Source organism: Mustela putorius, unplaced genomic scaffold (assembly GCF_011764305.1).
Source record: "Mustela putorius furo isolate JIRA1106 unplaced genomic scaffold, ASM1176430v1.1 tig00003898_pilon_pilon_pilon, whole genome shotgun sequence".
In the NCBI taxonomy this organism is placed as follows: domain Eukaryota; kingdom Metazoa; phylum Chordata; class Mammalia; order Carnivora; family Mustelidae; genus Mustela; species Mustela putorius.
Genome location: NW_025422047.1, coordinates 21,696,671 through 21,712,234, shown reverse-complemented (window position 1 = coordinate 21,712,234; position 15,564 = coordinate 21,696,671). Strand labels below are relative to the sequence as shown.

Below are 15,564 nucleotides of genomic sequence, written 5' to 3'. Positions count from 1 at the left end.
GAGCTCAAAAATGCGCCATATCCTCAAAAAGAAATACAGAAACACAAAAAATGGCAAGGCAATTCTGTTCTCCAAACAGCTGGAGAGAAAGAAACAAGTACATACTGAGCTCCCACAATGGGTTAAGCTCCAGCTGGGGGCTCTAGAGGGGCATCTCCTTCAATTCTGTGGAGGTGGGCATTAGAATCCCTGGTGTCGTGACTACTGTGCTTTGGCTGCAGGCCTCTAGGTCCTGTCTACTAGAACATCATCGTGAGGACAGAGACCTCCCTCTCTTACTTAAGGCTGATTCAGTCGGTGACATGCAGCAAGTGTTCCGCAAGTTATCTGCTGAATGGATGAGGAAGTAGGTTGAACTGTGAAGGGGAGCCTGGGAGCTGGGGGGAGCAGTGGACTGTGTTTTGAGGCATTTGGGAGAAGAATGTATGATGGGTGACTAGACCAGCTCTAGGAAAGAGCACCTGGGGGATCCCTAAATGGGTACCTGGCGGGCTGAGTAATAACCATCAGTGCAGACTCCTACTGGGACTTACCTCAGAAGACTATACCAAGGAAACCAACTTTATGCGTGTTTATGTTTATTTATATGGTTATTTCCTTGACCTCTTTCTTTATATTACAGAGTGGTATTTTTTTTTTTAAAGAATTAATTAATTAATTTTGCAGGGGGAGGAAGAGGGACGAGCAGAATCCAGGCTGAGCCTGAAGTCTGATACACCATCCCATGACCCTGAGATCATGACCTAGGCTGAAATTAAGAGGCAAACACAGACTTGGGGCTGCTGAGTGGCTCAGTTGGTTAAACATCTGCCTTTGGTCCAGGTCATGATCCCAGGATCCTAGGTTGGAGCCCTCTGTTGGGTTCCCTGCTCAGCAGGGAGCCTGCTTCTGCCTCACCTCTGCCCCTCCCCCTGCTCATTCTCTCTCTCTCTCTCCAATAAATAAAATAAAATAAAAAGTCAAACACTCAACCAACTGAGCCACCCAGGCAATCCCTACCTTATTTTTAAGATTTTATTTATTTATTTGACAGGCAGAGATCACAAGTAGGCAGAGAGGCAGGCAGAGAGAGAGAGAGAGGAAGCAGGCCCCCCGCTGAGCAGAGAACCCGATTCGGGGCTCGACCCCAGGAACCTGGGATCATGACCGGAGCCGAAGGCAGAGGCTTTAACCCACTGAGCCACCCAGTTGCCCCCCACCTTATTTTTAATAAAAAGAAGGTATCCTTAATCTCGGTTTTAGGAAATCCACTAGGGTTGCTCTCCTAGTTGGTGCCCCTGGACTGATGAAGCAGTCATTGTCTGAGTATCTTGGTGACCTGTTTTGTTTCCCCTGGGACACCTGGTATACAAAGATGACCACTAGGGAGGAGATGGACTTTTTGCCTCAATAGCCCAGGGTTTCCTGAGTATAAAGAACCAGAATTCTCTTTAATCACTTCTGCCCCAAGATTTAAAATTAGGAACATTAGTGTGGACTGTGGTAGCTTCAGCTGAGGCCTAATAGCAGAGAAGGGGCCCATCCTAGGCTCTGAGAACTGTCCGAGCCTTGAGGGTCCCTGAACCCTAGCTGAGTGGGTTTCATTTGGCAAAGCTTGTGGCCAATGCTAGAATCTCCTGCAGCCCCTTGGTCCAGGGAGCAGTCTGGACTGGGTGTCAAAGCCTGAGAGCTCAGGTACCAACCTATGTGGCTGATTTTCTTTTTTTAAAGATTTTATTTATTTATTTGTCAAAGAGAGAGAGAGCGAGAGCGAGCACAAGCAGGGGAAGTGGCAGGCAGAGCAGGCAGAGGGAGAAGCAGGTTCCCTACTGAGCAGAGAGCCTGACTCGGGGCTTGATCCCAGCCCAGGACGCTGAGATCATGACCTGAGCTAAAGGCAGGTGCTTAACCAACTGAGCCACCCACATGCCCCTCTGTGGCTGATTTTCTAAGGGGACATTGAATGGGTGGAAGAAGTATGACAGACCCTGTGGAAAGCATAAATCTCCCCCAAATAATCATGGAAGCTGGAAGGCTGGCTCTTTAGGGTGGACTGCTTGAAAATTCTGCAAGAAGTAAAGACATCAAAAGGAAGATTTTATTTTCCTGATAATACACCATATGGAGTTAATCACAAATATAAAAACAAAAGTTTACAAGATGTGACTTATAAATGCTTCCCATATTTATGAAAAAGACCACAGTGATTGTACTTTATTTTAAATAAAGTTAATTTTTAAAAATAATGGCTACCTTCGGCCATTCTAAGGTTCTTTTTGGAAAGAGAATTTTTGTCCACAGGTGAACCAGAATTTTACAGAAGACTCTGACTGGCAGGGTCCAGCCATGGTAGTGGCTAATGGACCCATTCTTTTACCCATTTAAGAAATATTCAGTGATGTGTCCCAAGCAATGGACTAAGTGCCAGAGCACAGGACAATCCTAGCTCTTGCCTTATGGAGCTTGCAGCCTGAGAAAGAAACAGAGTAACTGCATGAAATAAAGTAGAGTAAATAACTTTGAAGTTAACACTAAAGGCACTGATCTGACATGGTGGTGGTCCTTAGGCAAACTTTTATGGTGACCCCGCAGGATATCTAGGGAAGGGAGTGGGAGAGAGAAGGGAGAGGGAAGGGAGATCACTGCAGATCAAAGGAATAGCCTGTGAAAAGATCCTGAGGTGGAAGGGAGTCTGGAAGAGTAAACAAGACAAAGAAAGATGGTGTAGCTAAGGCAGCAAGGGCAAAGGGCAGAGTGGAGGATGTGGAGTTGAGGAGCACAGGGCCAACCATGCCTTGTGGAGCCTCATAGGCCAGATTAGGGATCTTTTTCTGCCCTAGGGCAGTGGGAAGCCTTTGAAAGCATTAAGGAATTGGAGTTGATGTGACCAGGTTGTGTTTTGAACAGATGACTCCACCTGTGGTGTCAAGAATAGATTGGAGCAAGGTCGGAGTGGTTGCAGACACTGATTGGAAGGCAGTTGTAGTCGTTTATGCTAGAGATGGTAAGTAGTTTGGGCCAGAAGGGTGGTGCTGGAGACAGAAGTGGAAAGCTTGGAGGAATATCTGGGGGATAAAGTGCACAGTACTTGGAGAGGTATGGGTGTGTCTGGGTGGAGGGAGGAGAGGAGCAGTAATAGGAGAACCCCCAGGTCTCAGGTTTGTGGAGAACTCCAATTGGGTGCCATCCACAGGGACAGGGGTCCTTCACCAGAGAGAGGAAACTGCAGGGGAAGGCAATGGTCAGAGACAGAGAGTCAATACCCTTTGTATAGTTCACTTCTACATGGAAATTTTCCTTTGGGTGACTTGGAGGATTTGGTTTTGGTTTGACTGAAACTTTTCCCTTACCCCAGGATTCTTCAAGTCTAGTCTCTAGACACTTATATTAGAATCAACTGAGATGGTAAGAATACAGATTTCTGGGGTGCCTGGGTGGCTCAGTGGGTTAAGCCTCTGCCTTCAGCTCAGGTCATGATCCCAGGGTCCTGGGATCGAGCCCCGCATTGGGCTCTCTGCTCCGTGGGGAGCCTGTTTCCTCCCCTCTCTCTGTCTGCCTCTCTGCTTACTTGTGATCTTTGTCAAATAAATAAATAAAATCTTAAAAAAAAAAAAAAGAAAAGAAAAGAAAACAGATTTCCAGGCTCCAGTGTAGACCTCACTAACCAGAGCAGAGGCCAAGAAATGTGTGTTTTAACAAGCTCAATAAGGGGTGGACTCCTATGCACAGAAAGAATTGAGGACAGCCACCTTCTATTTTTCTTCTCGGTTGTATTTTCCCCATGATCTCTGTGCCAAGACTCTTCTTGTGCCAGCAGTGGCCATGAGACTACATGGCCAAAGTTTGGAGCTCTGACCACTTGTCTTCTTGAACCTTTGGATTTAAGACAGCTTCCAAGACAATGGGCTCCTAAGGCAGTAAAAAGAAGACTTAAAAAGGGGCTGGTTGTATTAGCTGTAAATATATGAACAAAGTGCTGAATGTACAAGAAAGGAACCAGCTCTTCCCAGGCTCCCCCTGAATGGGGGTGATGGATTTGTAAACATTAACAATACAAACATATGTAGTAATTACTATGAGCCAAGCACTATTCCAAGTGCTTTATAACTACTAATTTATTTAGTCCTTACAATCACCTTACAAGATAGCTTCTGCAACAGTGGTGGTGATAAAAGATGTACTGAGGACTCCAAGAAAACTCTGATGGGCTTTATGGAGGTGGTTATCAAATGAACCACAGAAGATGAGAAAGGATCAAGTCCAAGAGGCAAGGAGGACAGAGGAATCATCCAGTATGTGCAAGGCACAGACCTGTAAGACAACATAGTATATTTGGAAGATGAAACCTGTTTGCTGGCATCTAGGTGCATACATGCAAAGTGGCAAGGAATATGGCTGAAGAGAAGCGTGGCCAGAGTTTGGGCTATTTCGGACTATTTCAGAGTCTGGGCTTTCTTTTGAAAGTAAGAGAGAGCTTTCAGTTAGCAATGGCATGATCAACTTTGCATTTCACAAGATTCATGATGAAAGCAATGTGGTAAAGAAATTAGAAAGGAGGTGGGCTGGGTGTGGGGAGGGTGAGAGACAGGAACACCTGGAATAGGATAGAGTGAGAATGAAAATGGGGTGGGGTGTAAAGTTTCAGAGGAAGTAGAACTGATTAGACTTGATGACAATTAGATGTGGAGAAGAAGGAGGAGTGAGTTAAGGGCTGTGGTCTGGGTTTCTCACTCACAAGTGAGGAGAGGCGCTGTGCACAAAACTACAGGGCCCAGGAGAAAGCGCAGAATTTAAAAGGGAAGATAACTTCCGGTTCTCAGTCCAGCAGTCCCTGTGGATCACCTGAGAAGTTTCATCTTGGGTGAGTCAAGGAAGGATCCAGGGGGCGCTACCTCTAGGAAGTGAGATGGTCCGAAAGAATGGTAGTTCCACTACATTCCTATAAGGTAGTCAGGGTGGGTAATTCATTCAACCGACATTTAAAGACTATGCACTGTATGCCAGGCTCTGTACTTGGTGATGAAAATAAGGGGAGACACCAGGAAGGGTGACAAGGAGACAAGTCGATCACATCAGGGGCTGGCTGGAGTAAGCACATAATAGAAATCCGAAAAGGAAAACTTGTTTTTATTTGTTTTAAAACTACATGATTATATATATATATATATATATATATATATATATATATATAAAACAGAAAAGTACAAAAAACTACCTATAGTCTCATCATCCTGGGAAAACCAAGTTAACCACGTGATGTAGCTTTTCAAACTTTGTATTTTTTTTTTTAAAGGTGGGCGCCCTCTACTGTTTTGCAAAAGGGACAGTTGAATTCTACGGAAGAGGGCGTGCCGCCGGGCAAGGCTTTGCAGGCGCAGCTTCCGGGCTAGGATTTAAGGAATCGTACATCAGCGGCGCCGATGATGGGGAGGGGAAGGGCATGTTCTTCGTTTCCCAGACACGTAAGTCCAGCCTTAGAGAAAGACATGACTTTCTAGGCTCCGCGAAGAAAGGTAGGGGTCACGAAGCCCTACAACAGCACTCCCCGCCGCCCCGAGGATACTGAAGGAGGGAGCGCGGTCCGGGGAGGCGCCCGATCTGTTGGGGCGTGGCCTTATGACGCGACGTCACGTCTCCCTGCCCGGTAGCCCATTGGCTCTCCATTACCGCCCTTTTCCGGGGCAGGGAGACTAGCCGCAGAGCCGGAAGCGAGGTAGCCCTCGGGCCTGAGGGGGAGGCGGCGTGGAAAATAGAGAACCTGGTGCCATTGGAGCTGGCCAGCTTCTGCATTTAGGCTTCAGCCCGCGTTGAACACCTCCAGGACTCCGGTGGCCTATGGAAGGGATAGCATCGCGAAGTACCCAGCGCAGACCGAAACAGCGCAGCCGCTGAGAGCCGCCGGAAGCTTCGCCCCTAGGCGGAGTTGAGAAGCCTCGCAGTGGAGCTAGAAACCCAGAGGGCCTGCCCCCGGGGCAGAGCCCGCGGCCATGGCCACGCCCCCAGAGGCTGGTCCCGCGGCTCTGCGCTTCGCCGCCGCCGCCAGCTGGCAAGTCGTGCGGGGACGTTGCGTGGAGCATTTCCCGCGAGTATTAGAGTTTCTGCGATCACTGCGCATTGCTGCCCCTGGTTTAGTTCGCTACCGCCACCACGAACGCCTGTGTATGGGTCTGAAGGCCAAGGTATTAGAGCTAGTAGGAGTTGGATGGGAAAGGGAAGGGATACGAGGGGACTTGCGGAGGTCTGACCGCTTGGGATTGGGACTCGTTGGAAAAGGGCGCTTGCCCCGAAGTGGAGATTGTGAGTTTAGTACCCTTCACAGGTAGTGGTGGAGTTGATCCAGCAGGGCCGGCCGTGGGCCCAGGTTCTGAATGCCCTGCATCACCATTTCCCAGAGTCTGGACCTGTAGTGCGGGACCCCAAAGCGGTGAGTAATCTCTGGAACAAGCCCTATACCCCAGTTAACACTGGGTGCTACAAAGTTGATTCTCCTTCTGGCCACTGGGTCCTAGTGACCCTAAGTTGTCTCCTTTTCCTTACCCTCAACAGACAAAGCAGGATCTGAGGAAGGTCTTGGAGGCGCAGGAGACCTTTTGCCAAGAGGTGAAGCAGCTAGCAGAGGCCCCAGTGGACTTGGTTTCCAGGGTGCAGGTGAGACTGGCTGGTTTGGAAGCTATAATGGGGCTAAAATTGCTCTAGTCCTCTTCTGACCTGCTTTTCTCCTCACTGCAGGAACTTGAACAAGAGTATGGGGAACCCTTTCTGGATGCCATGGAAAAGCTGTTCTTTGAATATTTGTGTCAACTAGAGAAAGCCCTGCCTGCATTGCAGACACAGCAGGTTTTGTTGGGATAAGGTAAGGGCAGAGTGGGGGATGGCTGTATCAAGGACTGTGGTCTTCATGCCTCTCTCCCTCTGCCCACAGCTTCAGGATGTGGTCAGTTGGATGCAGCCTGGAGTTTCTATCGCTACTTCTTCTGTCTTGAGCCAGTATGCTGTGGACATGGGGTGGCCACTTCCAGGTATGAGGACCCTCTGGGAGAACTAGGAACTTGGGGGTGGATTGTTCAGGCCTGAGACCTTTTGAGATGGGCTGTCAGAAGGGTTACATGGACCTGAGCTGTAAGAAACTAGATGGAGTTGTGTTTGTCTGTTCTGAGGAACTTCGTTTTCTTTTTCAGAGTGCTCCGTTAACGATTCGGTGAGCATGACAGAGCCCACGGAGCAGAATCCTCGGCAGTTAAAACTAGCACATCACGACCCTTTGCCAGAAGCCAGTTCTGGCCCATACCTCCCTCAAGGACCAACCTCCAGGAAGGACCCAGAACCTAAGGCTGGCCACCACTTCAATCTGGCGCCTCTAGGCCGGCGAAGAATCCAGTCCCGATGGGCATCCACTAAGGGAGGCCATAAGGAGCGCCCCACAGTCATGCTGTTCCCCTTTAGGAATCTGGGTTCACCACCCCAAGTAATATCTGAGCCTGAGAACAGGGAAGAACATGGGACAAACATGGCAGATCCAGCAGATGCTGTGGGCACGAGAGCAGCTTCCACTGGAAAGCCAAAGAGTCCACCCCAGCCGCTGGGGGGAAGGGCTTTGAAAGAGAACCCAGTTGAGGTGTTTGCTTCAGAGCAAGAAGAGTGAGTGGAACAGTTGCTTCTCTCTCCTAGCAGGACATTTTTTGGCCTGCTTTCCCCTCACCTTATCTTTTTTGCTTGCTCCCAATGCAGGAATTGCTTGGTTTGCCCCATGGACCCCCTGAGACTGTCATTATCCCCTCCTAGGACCAGGAAGCCATGTAAGTATCCTGAGTCAGACTGGGCTAGACAGTTTCCTTTCTCGCTGAGTCTTGAGGGCCTGTTCACCTAGAAGGGTACTGTGATCTGTTTCGTTCCTGCAGTGTGTCCTCCATCTCTGTGCAGCTCTGTTATTACCATAGGGGACTTGGTTTTGGACTCTGATGAAGAAGAAAATGGCCAGAAGGAAGGAAGGGTGAGTAGGAAGGAACAGAAAGCTGGGGAAGGGGCTGAACAGAATGAGACAGAAATCCACATGCTCCAGAATATGGAGGTCTCAGGGAATGAGATGATGATAGCATCTTCCTGCTCCCTTCTCTGCAGGAGTCTCTGGAAAACTATCAGAAGACAAAGTTTGACACCTTGATCCCTACCTTCTATGAGTATCTCCCCACTTCTGGCCCCAGGGCCATGTCTGTCCCTTCCCTGACAGTAGAGACAGGTCTGGACACTTAGGATAGGACTGGAATTCCCTCTGCTCTCTGCCTGAGGAAGGAGTTCCTCAGTTCTACACAGTTTAGTGGGAATAAAGCAGAAGCCTGGGCTTGGGTGACCTGACTACCTTGCTAAAATTACTTTGTAATCCTTGTTAATTAAAATTTGGATTTGTTCAAACACTGTTTTGGTGTGAGGGAGGGAAGTCAAGGCTTATGTCAAGTCATTGTAGGTCATTCCTTAGAACTGGCTTCACCAAGACTGGAGGAATCCCTTTGCCTTTTGACTTCCCCTGGAAAATGTTCATGTGTGCCAAGAAAGGTTGACAGTCTGGAAGGGAAGTTTCCCTTTGCTATGCTAAAAATACCTGTGTGTCCCGATGCCAGAATGTACTTTGTAAACTCTCATGCCATCGGGTTACCTGGAGGTGGTGGCACTGCAATGGAGATACTTCATGGAAAAAGTACTTCCTGTCCTTGGCTCAGTTGGGTCAGTGCCAACTCCACTTCCACTTACCCTGGAGCAGCACCCAGATGCCAGTCTTGTGCAGAAAGATCCAGAATCTCTTCAAAGTCCTTGGGATCTCTTTATTGAGATATTTAAAATATGGCAACACTTTTGGGTTTTTTAGGTATTCAGAGATCCTATTTAATGAAGGTTGTCGCTCTCGGCCCGCAAGAACGACTCGGAGACTCACGTAGCAGCGAACCTTCTTCTTTAATCGCTTTTTTCTTCTCCCCCTCTACCCTCGGCGCATGCGTTTTTATACAGGCAGTGTTACCCAATCACAATGCAGTGCTCATGCACCTCCCGCGAGAGTGGACCTAAATGAACAGCCAATCATATTCAGTCCCTTACGGCTCTTAGAGTAGGCCTCCTGTACCGGCTCCCGACAGAAGCTCATTAATAAAACATGATTTCAAGAGCCTCCCTCTTCCAGACCCAGACCATTAAACGCTTAGGGAGGAATCAGCATCTTTTCCTTTTAATAATTATCAGGATGCTGGGAGTGAGAATCCCCAGATTCACACTTGACTGTCTTACTTCATTTTCTCAGCTTGCCTGCCTTGCTTCCTCCCCAGTGAGTGCCCTGGGCATTCTGTGGGTACAGAGTACGGTATTACTGCGGGAGCCCTCAGGAGTAAGGCGACAGGAATTGACTGAGTAAGAAATAGCCACAGTGGCTGAGATGGGTGAGGAGCCCTCTTGAGAGGCCCTGTGCTCAGGGGCTAGTGCCATGAGAGGGCACAGCTGCTCAGGTCTAGCTCTCATCATTGAAGATTGGATTCACCTGTTGGGTGACCCGGATGAAGGTGGTTCTCCGGCTCAATTCCTTCAGTTTAGCTGCTCCCACGTAGGTGCATGTGGAGCGGAGGCCTCCAAGGATGTCTCGGACAGTATGTTCCACGTCCCCTTTAAAGGGGACCGCCACCGTCTTTCCCTCTGAGGCCCTTTGAGGAGGAAAAACCTTCTTACTCTTTTCCTTTTGGAATCCTTAAGCCTAGTGATGGCTCTCCCCTGCTGTCTGGCATTGAGCCTCAATTCACCACTTTTCCTCCCAGAACCGTGCGTGCCTCTCCCAGCAGCCAGCAGCTCTGCCACCACCCTACTTAGTCACACTTTCCAGGAACCCTCGGCTCCTGGCTCTCTTGCACCCACCTGTACTCAGCCACGCCCCCGGCATACTTCTTCATGGCCATTTCAGAACTCATCCCATAGAAGAGCTTGTACTTCCTGCCGTCCCTCTCGATGAGCTCACCGCCTGACTCACTGTGCCCCGCCAGCATGCCACCCAGCATCACAAAGTCAGCTCCTGCCCCTACCAGCATCAACAAGGTGGGGGGATGAATTAAATGTGGCCCACGTGCCCACCCTCAGAAGCAACTCACGCCAAATTCTCAGTCCTGACAATGAGTCTAACATCTTCCTGCTTTTGTTTCCCTAGCTGACCCACAACCCACACAGGCCTGCTCTGCTCTGGCCTCTATGCCTTAGTGGGCTTGATTTCCTCAAGAGTTTACAAAGAGCCTCTGGAGATTCCTTGCCTGGCTTCTGGTTTTTTTTTTTTTTTTTCCTCTTTCTGGTCTTTTCATTGTGTGCAGCTAAACAAGACTCATTCCAAGTGTCCCAAGGGCAAAGGTCTCTAACTTTAGTCCAATAGTACAGGGGATATTACAGATAGCCGTGGCCTACACTTGGGCAGTCGATACCAGAGTATCGACTCTGGTCGATTCCCTTGCTTCCTTGCCCCCAGTGACACCACAGCTTCAGGGTCACTAGTTCATATTATGAAAGAATGTGAATGGCTTTCTCAGCCTTTCCAAGCCTGATCCTTGACCCTCAGAGGTGACCTATCCTCTTCTACAGGACCCTCCCTGCTCTCCCAGCATCCTTACCGAAAGCCTTGGCCACATCCCCAGGACAGCTGCAGCCTCCATCCTGCAAAGTAAGGAGCACTGTGAAGAGAGAACATGGACTGCCCAAGCACTCTGAGCGATGTCCCCGCAGCCCACCTCCAAGCCGACAGGAACCCAGGAGTCCTGATCCACTGCTACCACAGTTTCCACACAGCAGGAAACACAATGGTGTGGCAGCCTCCTCCCCTCCCCTGCCTGTGGCCCTTACTGAGATGATGTGGCCTTTGAGGCCATGAGCAGCGTCTGCACACTCCATCACGGCACTGAGCTGTGGATACCCCACTCCGGTTTTCTTGCGGGTGGTGCACACGGAGCCTGAGAAGAACGTCACGGGAACAGTGAAGTGCTCCCGGGGCGTGTGCCACTGGGGCAGTAGCCCAAGGACCCCAGTAAAGCAGCTTACCTGGGCCAATTCCCACTTTGATGATGTCAGCCCCAGAGAGGATCAGCTCTTCCACCATCTCTCCTGTTACCACATTCCCTGCCTGAGGCACAAAACAGGGCACTCTTAGGGTCGGAAACCAGAGAGGAGGTGGCGTGCTCTCACACAGAGCATGGCTGGACTGTGACCTTCCAGCGTTAATACAAAGAAGCGTACCTAGGTTTCCTCTACTGGGCAAGGACTCTACTTCCCAAGCTGAGGTAAGGGGGTGAGTGGCCAGTATCATTGTTGCACTAGGATAAAGCTGGGGTCCAACTGGACCAAGGCCAGAGCTGATGTATCTTCCCATCCTTTCCTAGAGACCCTAACATATCCTGTCCTTAAGCCATTACATCATACAGTTTCTGGCTTCAGAGAAAGGGGGAGATGCGATACTATAAGCTAAATGGCCACCTGCACGGCTGTATTTACTTCCAATGGACAGTACAGAAAGACCCCTTGATGCTACAGAGAAAAAGCGGCCTTGTCATCACTCCTCTAAGCTTGTAAACAAATAAAACGCTTTCCTGCGACCCCTTTAATGTGATTCTAGTGCACCTCAGTGGGCAGATGAATATGTACCGTAGGTAGGCACGAGGCCTGGGTCAAGGGACAGAGCTAACTGCACTAACCAATCTAAACTTCTTAAGCCTGGAACCATGGATTATTGCCCAGTGATGTGAGTCAGTGGGCTAGGAAAATCATAATGCAGCAGAGGAGAAATGAACTGACATAAAACAAAGAGGAGTGTCAGGAGAGTGGAAGGAAGAGGAACATACCAGCCACAGGCACTAGAAACATACCATAATGGTGTGCTCAGGGAAGCGCTTCCGCACGTCCTTTACAAACTCAACAAAGTGTTCTGAGTAGCCGTTTGCCACGTCCAGGCATATATATTTCACCTGGGGAAGAGCTTCCAGGATCTGTTCCAGCTGTTCAAAGTCCGAAGATCCTGTGCCTGAGCTTGCCGCCAAATGCTTGAGAGAGACAGGGCCAGTGGCATGTCACAGGTGACCCAATGAGCAGCCAGTGGGGCTGGAAAGGGGAGGGTTGGTCCCCGGGAAGCCAGAAGAGATGCATGGAAAACTGGGATAAGGAAGGGATCAGGGGAGGACCAGCATTACCTCAAGACACTCGGGATTCTGGCTAGCAAACTCTTTCCACTGCTGGAGGCTGTAGTGTTTATGGATAGCTGTGAAGAGGGAGAACTGGGGAGAAGAAAAAACCATCAAAAAGGAGAGAACTATACTAGTGTCTCTTTTGCTAGAAACATCTTTTTAGTATTCTGAGGGAGAAAAAGGATGAAGCTTTGGAAAGCAACTTGAAAGAAACCACAGGTTGAGCTGGGATTTTAGTTTAACCATTTTTCTCCCTACAAATACCAGTAGGGCTTTACCATAAGCCATTGCTTGCCCAATGCTCCAACAGGTCAGGTACAGAGTCACCTGGAGTGGATTTCACTTACCAGCACGTAAGGGCTTCTGACTTAAAAGGTGACAAAGACAAGCTGTTGGTGCAGTAGGACAAGCAGCAGACAAGAAAGATCCATGACGAGGTTGTACAGAGCCAGTGTCTGCCTGCACTGACTTGGCTCCTCCCCCAATGATAAACTAGTACTGAACTCACTTATTTTGGGGTATCTTCTGGTCTACTTAAAAGCAATAATTCAGTGAGTCTAAATGCTCACAAAAGGTAAGCCCTCAGTGGAGCTAATAAGATGCTACCCCATTCTTTCTCCATCTCCACTGGAATAAAGGACACATTTTTTGGAGACACAGACCAACCAAAAAAGTCCATTTCATTTTATCTATTTCAGTCAACCAAGTTCAAGGATACAGTGAACTCATCAGACTCATATTCCCTAGGGTCAACAAGTTGCAAAACAATACCCAATATTTGAGAAAAAGGCATTCAGAGGCCACTGTAAATGCTGGTGCCTGTGCCTTATTATTTATATATTTATTTATTTAAAAGATTTTAAGTAATCTCTACCCCCAATGTGAGGCTTGAACTCACAACCCTGAGATCAAGAGTCACGTGCTCCACTGACTGAGCCAGCCAGGTGCCCCACTGCTTAGGCTTTAAAGGTGCAGACATGCACATAGGCAAAAGAGCAGTTGACAGAGATAGCACAAATATTGCAAGTGACAAAAATCCAAGGAAGTCATGTATCAGCAGTAAGGAAGTGGTATTGCTATACTCACTCATCAACACCATCTAGCTAAAGCTGGTATTGAGTTCTACTTCCTCAACAACACTCTGCCATCAATGTGTTGATACACAAAGAAAAATCACTCCATGAGGTCAGTAGATCTTGGAGATGTACTGGTATAGTGGGACATGATAGGCACATCTAATTACATGCCATGTTAGAGATCTAAAAAAAGATGAGTGTATCCAACCTTATTATTACTGTGAAACTTGGCCCTATCTCTAGAATCTGATTTCTTCAGCACCCATCAGTAGTACTGAAAAGCCAATCTCAACACAAAGTATTAAGACAGTCTCCACAAGGGCCACATATATCAGCACGTTTGTTAATGCTGAAGTCAGATTCACTACTCCTCAACTCTACTGGGCAGAGCAGGTAGACCACGGACAAGAAGAAGATTCCTAAGCAGTTGGTAAACGGCAACAGCAATAAAGTACTAAAACCGTATAACTATCAAACTCAGAGAAATGACAAAAGACATTCCACAGAGACTTACGGCGATTGAAAATAGAGAAAGGGAGATGAAGTCCTTAAGGCTAACAGAGCCACAAGCAGCAGCAGAATCCATCAACCAGGGCTACATGGATTAACCAGAAGAATGCGTATGTTTTTTGAGTGCCCAGAGTAACTATCTACCTTCTCAGCTATAAGTATAGAGGAAGGTAATATTACGGATGGGAGCAGCATCTTCTGTTTTCAAAGTGAACAATAACCTGTGCATAAGAAAAACATTCCATTTTGGGCACATCCCAGAAATTCCCAGAAACCTAGGACTTAAAGAAGAGGATGATTAAAAAAATAAAAAAGGGTAGCAGACATGAAAGAAAATCAATAAGCTACTTTTCCAGGATCTTCTAGCTAAGAATTTTTGAATGCTCACGCTGTATTTAGTTTCTGGACTAAAACAGTAGGTATTCAGTGTCGTGACCAATGGCATAATGGGAGGGATGAATGTGATTTGGAGGGGATGACCTGGGAGGTGGAAGAGTTGGCAAGGTGTATAAACTGCTGGATGGGAGAAAAGGAAGTTATGTTTATATATCAGAAAAATGGGGTAAAACTTAGCTTTGAATCTTACTAATTCAGATGTGCCTTTGAACTTATCAGATAAGGGCATTAATATTAGAGAAAATGGTTTAAATAGTAAATTGGAACATCCTGACTGTTACCTGCCACACAGCCGATGGGGGGGCAGTTTGCAAATTATGTCTGCAGTCAGCTCACACAACTGATCACCAGTAGGAAAACCTGCATAAGGGAAGTCCTACCTTACAGAGAACCTTGGCCATCTCAAAGGTGCCCACAGTATCCATATTGGCAGCAATGATGGGGATCCCAGTGTACATCTGCTTTGAGTTCCGAAATGAAAAGGATCTTGTGAGATCTACCTGAGATATGAACAGGAAAATGCATTTCATTCATCAAATTAAAGAGTATTGTATGAGGACAAGAACCAGAAATCTGTCTCGGTCCTGGCCCACCAGGAGCTAGGAAAGCAGGCTCACCTCACTTCGAGACTTAAGGGTACTGCGTTTGGGCCTCAACAAAACATCTTTGAAGTCCAGTTTGATGTCACTGTCGATGTGAGGCATGGCGGGGACCCTGGGGTAGCAACAAATCCGAGAACTGGAAGGTAGGAAAAGTCAGGTGGAGAGATCTGAACCAATCTCCCCGTGGGCCTAAATGCCCTGTTAGATCTTACGGCTGTGCTCATCTCTCTCTCCGCTTAAATTATGGAAGGTCGGGCATTGGCTGAGACTGTCACCTCTGATCTGTCCCATGGTTGCAATTACTCTACGTATCTCCATCCCAGGTACTATTTAGTGGGGAGAAGAACTGCAATGGAGTCGTGAAGGACCCCCAAAATGTGCATTCCTTACCCCCACTGCTCTTCCTTCTCCCACCCTTGCAAAGAGCAACTTGGGGTAAGAGGCTGATTTGGGGGTGATTAGGAATGGGGGATATTCCCACAACTAGTTTCCGGAATAGGGGTACTCACTTCCTGTCGCCGTGGCTCAGGTGGCAGTTGACCACAGTACCCCTTGCTTAGCAACTAGCCTCGTGCAGCCCCGCTGAGCCTTGTGGGCCACACCAACAGGTTCCGCCAATTGCGGGGGGAAAGGAGAAACAGGGAAATCCCAGTTTCAGCCGCGGTCTTGCGAGGCCTTCTGGGTAACAGGGTTCACACACGGAGATTGCCGTTGGATCCGAGGAGCGGAAGCCTACGACTCCCAGGGTGGAACGCGCGGGCCTCTCCCCTGGCATGATGGGAGAAGTAGTTCGTTCCGACCCCGCTTCGCAAGCCC

At 48.4% G+C, this 15,564-nt stretch overlaps 2 protein-coding genes across 8 annotated transcripts; one reads left to right on the top strand and one right to left on the bottom strand.

Moving 5' to 3' along the window:
• Nucleotides 1–5,359: 5,359 nt before the first annotated feature.
• Nucleotides 5,360–11,588, top strand: TINF2 (TERF1 interacting nuclear factor 2). Of its 6 annotated transcripts, none has more exons than XR_006602889.1 (9): nt 5,360–6,158; nt 6,299–6,403; nt 6,526–6,627; nt 6,709–6,816; nt 6,902–6,998; nt 7,158–7,177; nt 7,708–7,775; nt 7,878–7,969; nt 10,576–10,625. XR_006602889.1 is itself a non-coding variant. In XM_004755232.3 (9 exons), the coding sequence occupies exons 1-9, from the start codon at nt 5,967–5,969 to the stop codon at nt 8,227–8,229; spliced, it is 1,356 nt and encodes a 451-aa protein (XP_004755289.1). In that variant the 5' UTR covers nt 5,361–5,966; the 3' UTR covers nt 8,230–8,388. The 6 variants fall into 6 exon arrangements, 4 of the variants coding, with proteins under 4 accessions (XP_012913069.1, XP_004755289.1, XP_012913068.1 ...); XR_006602888.1 differs by lacking the exon at nt 10,576–10,625 and adding an exon at nt 8,098–8,147; XM_004755232.3 differs by lacking the exon at nt 10,576–10,625 and adding an exon at nt 8,098–8,388 and having other exon boundaries at nt 5,361–6,158; nt 7,158–7,617.
• Nucleotides 8,775–15,564, bottom strand: GMPR2 (guanosine monophosphate reductase 2). 2 transcript variants are annotated; one of them, XM_004755229.3, is made up of 10 exons: nt 15,258–15,557; nt 14,764–14,884; nt 14,527–14,646; nt 12,171–12,254; nt 11,850–12,023; nt 11,029–11,110; nt 10,834–10,940; nt 10,605–10,647; nt 9,868–10,027; nt 8,775–9,659 (listed from the first exon to the last, which is right to left on the bottom strand). In XM_004755229.3, exons 2-10 carry the CDS (start codon nt 14,848–14,850, stop codon nt 9,470–9,472), a joined length of 1,047 nt encoding a protein of 348 aa, XP_004755286.1. In that variant the 5' UTR covers nt 14,851–14,884; nt 15,258–15,557; the 3' UTR covers nt 8,775–9,469. The 2 variants fall into 2 exon arrangements, with proteins under 2 accessions (XP_004755286.1, XP_044923786.1); XM_045067851.1 differs by lacking the exon at nt 9,868–10,027 and having other exon boundaries at nt 10,834–11,110; nt 15,258–15,564.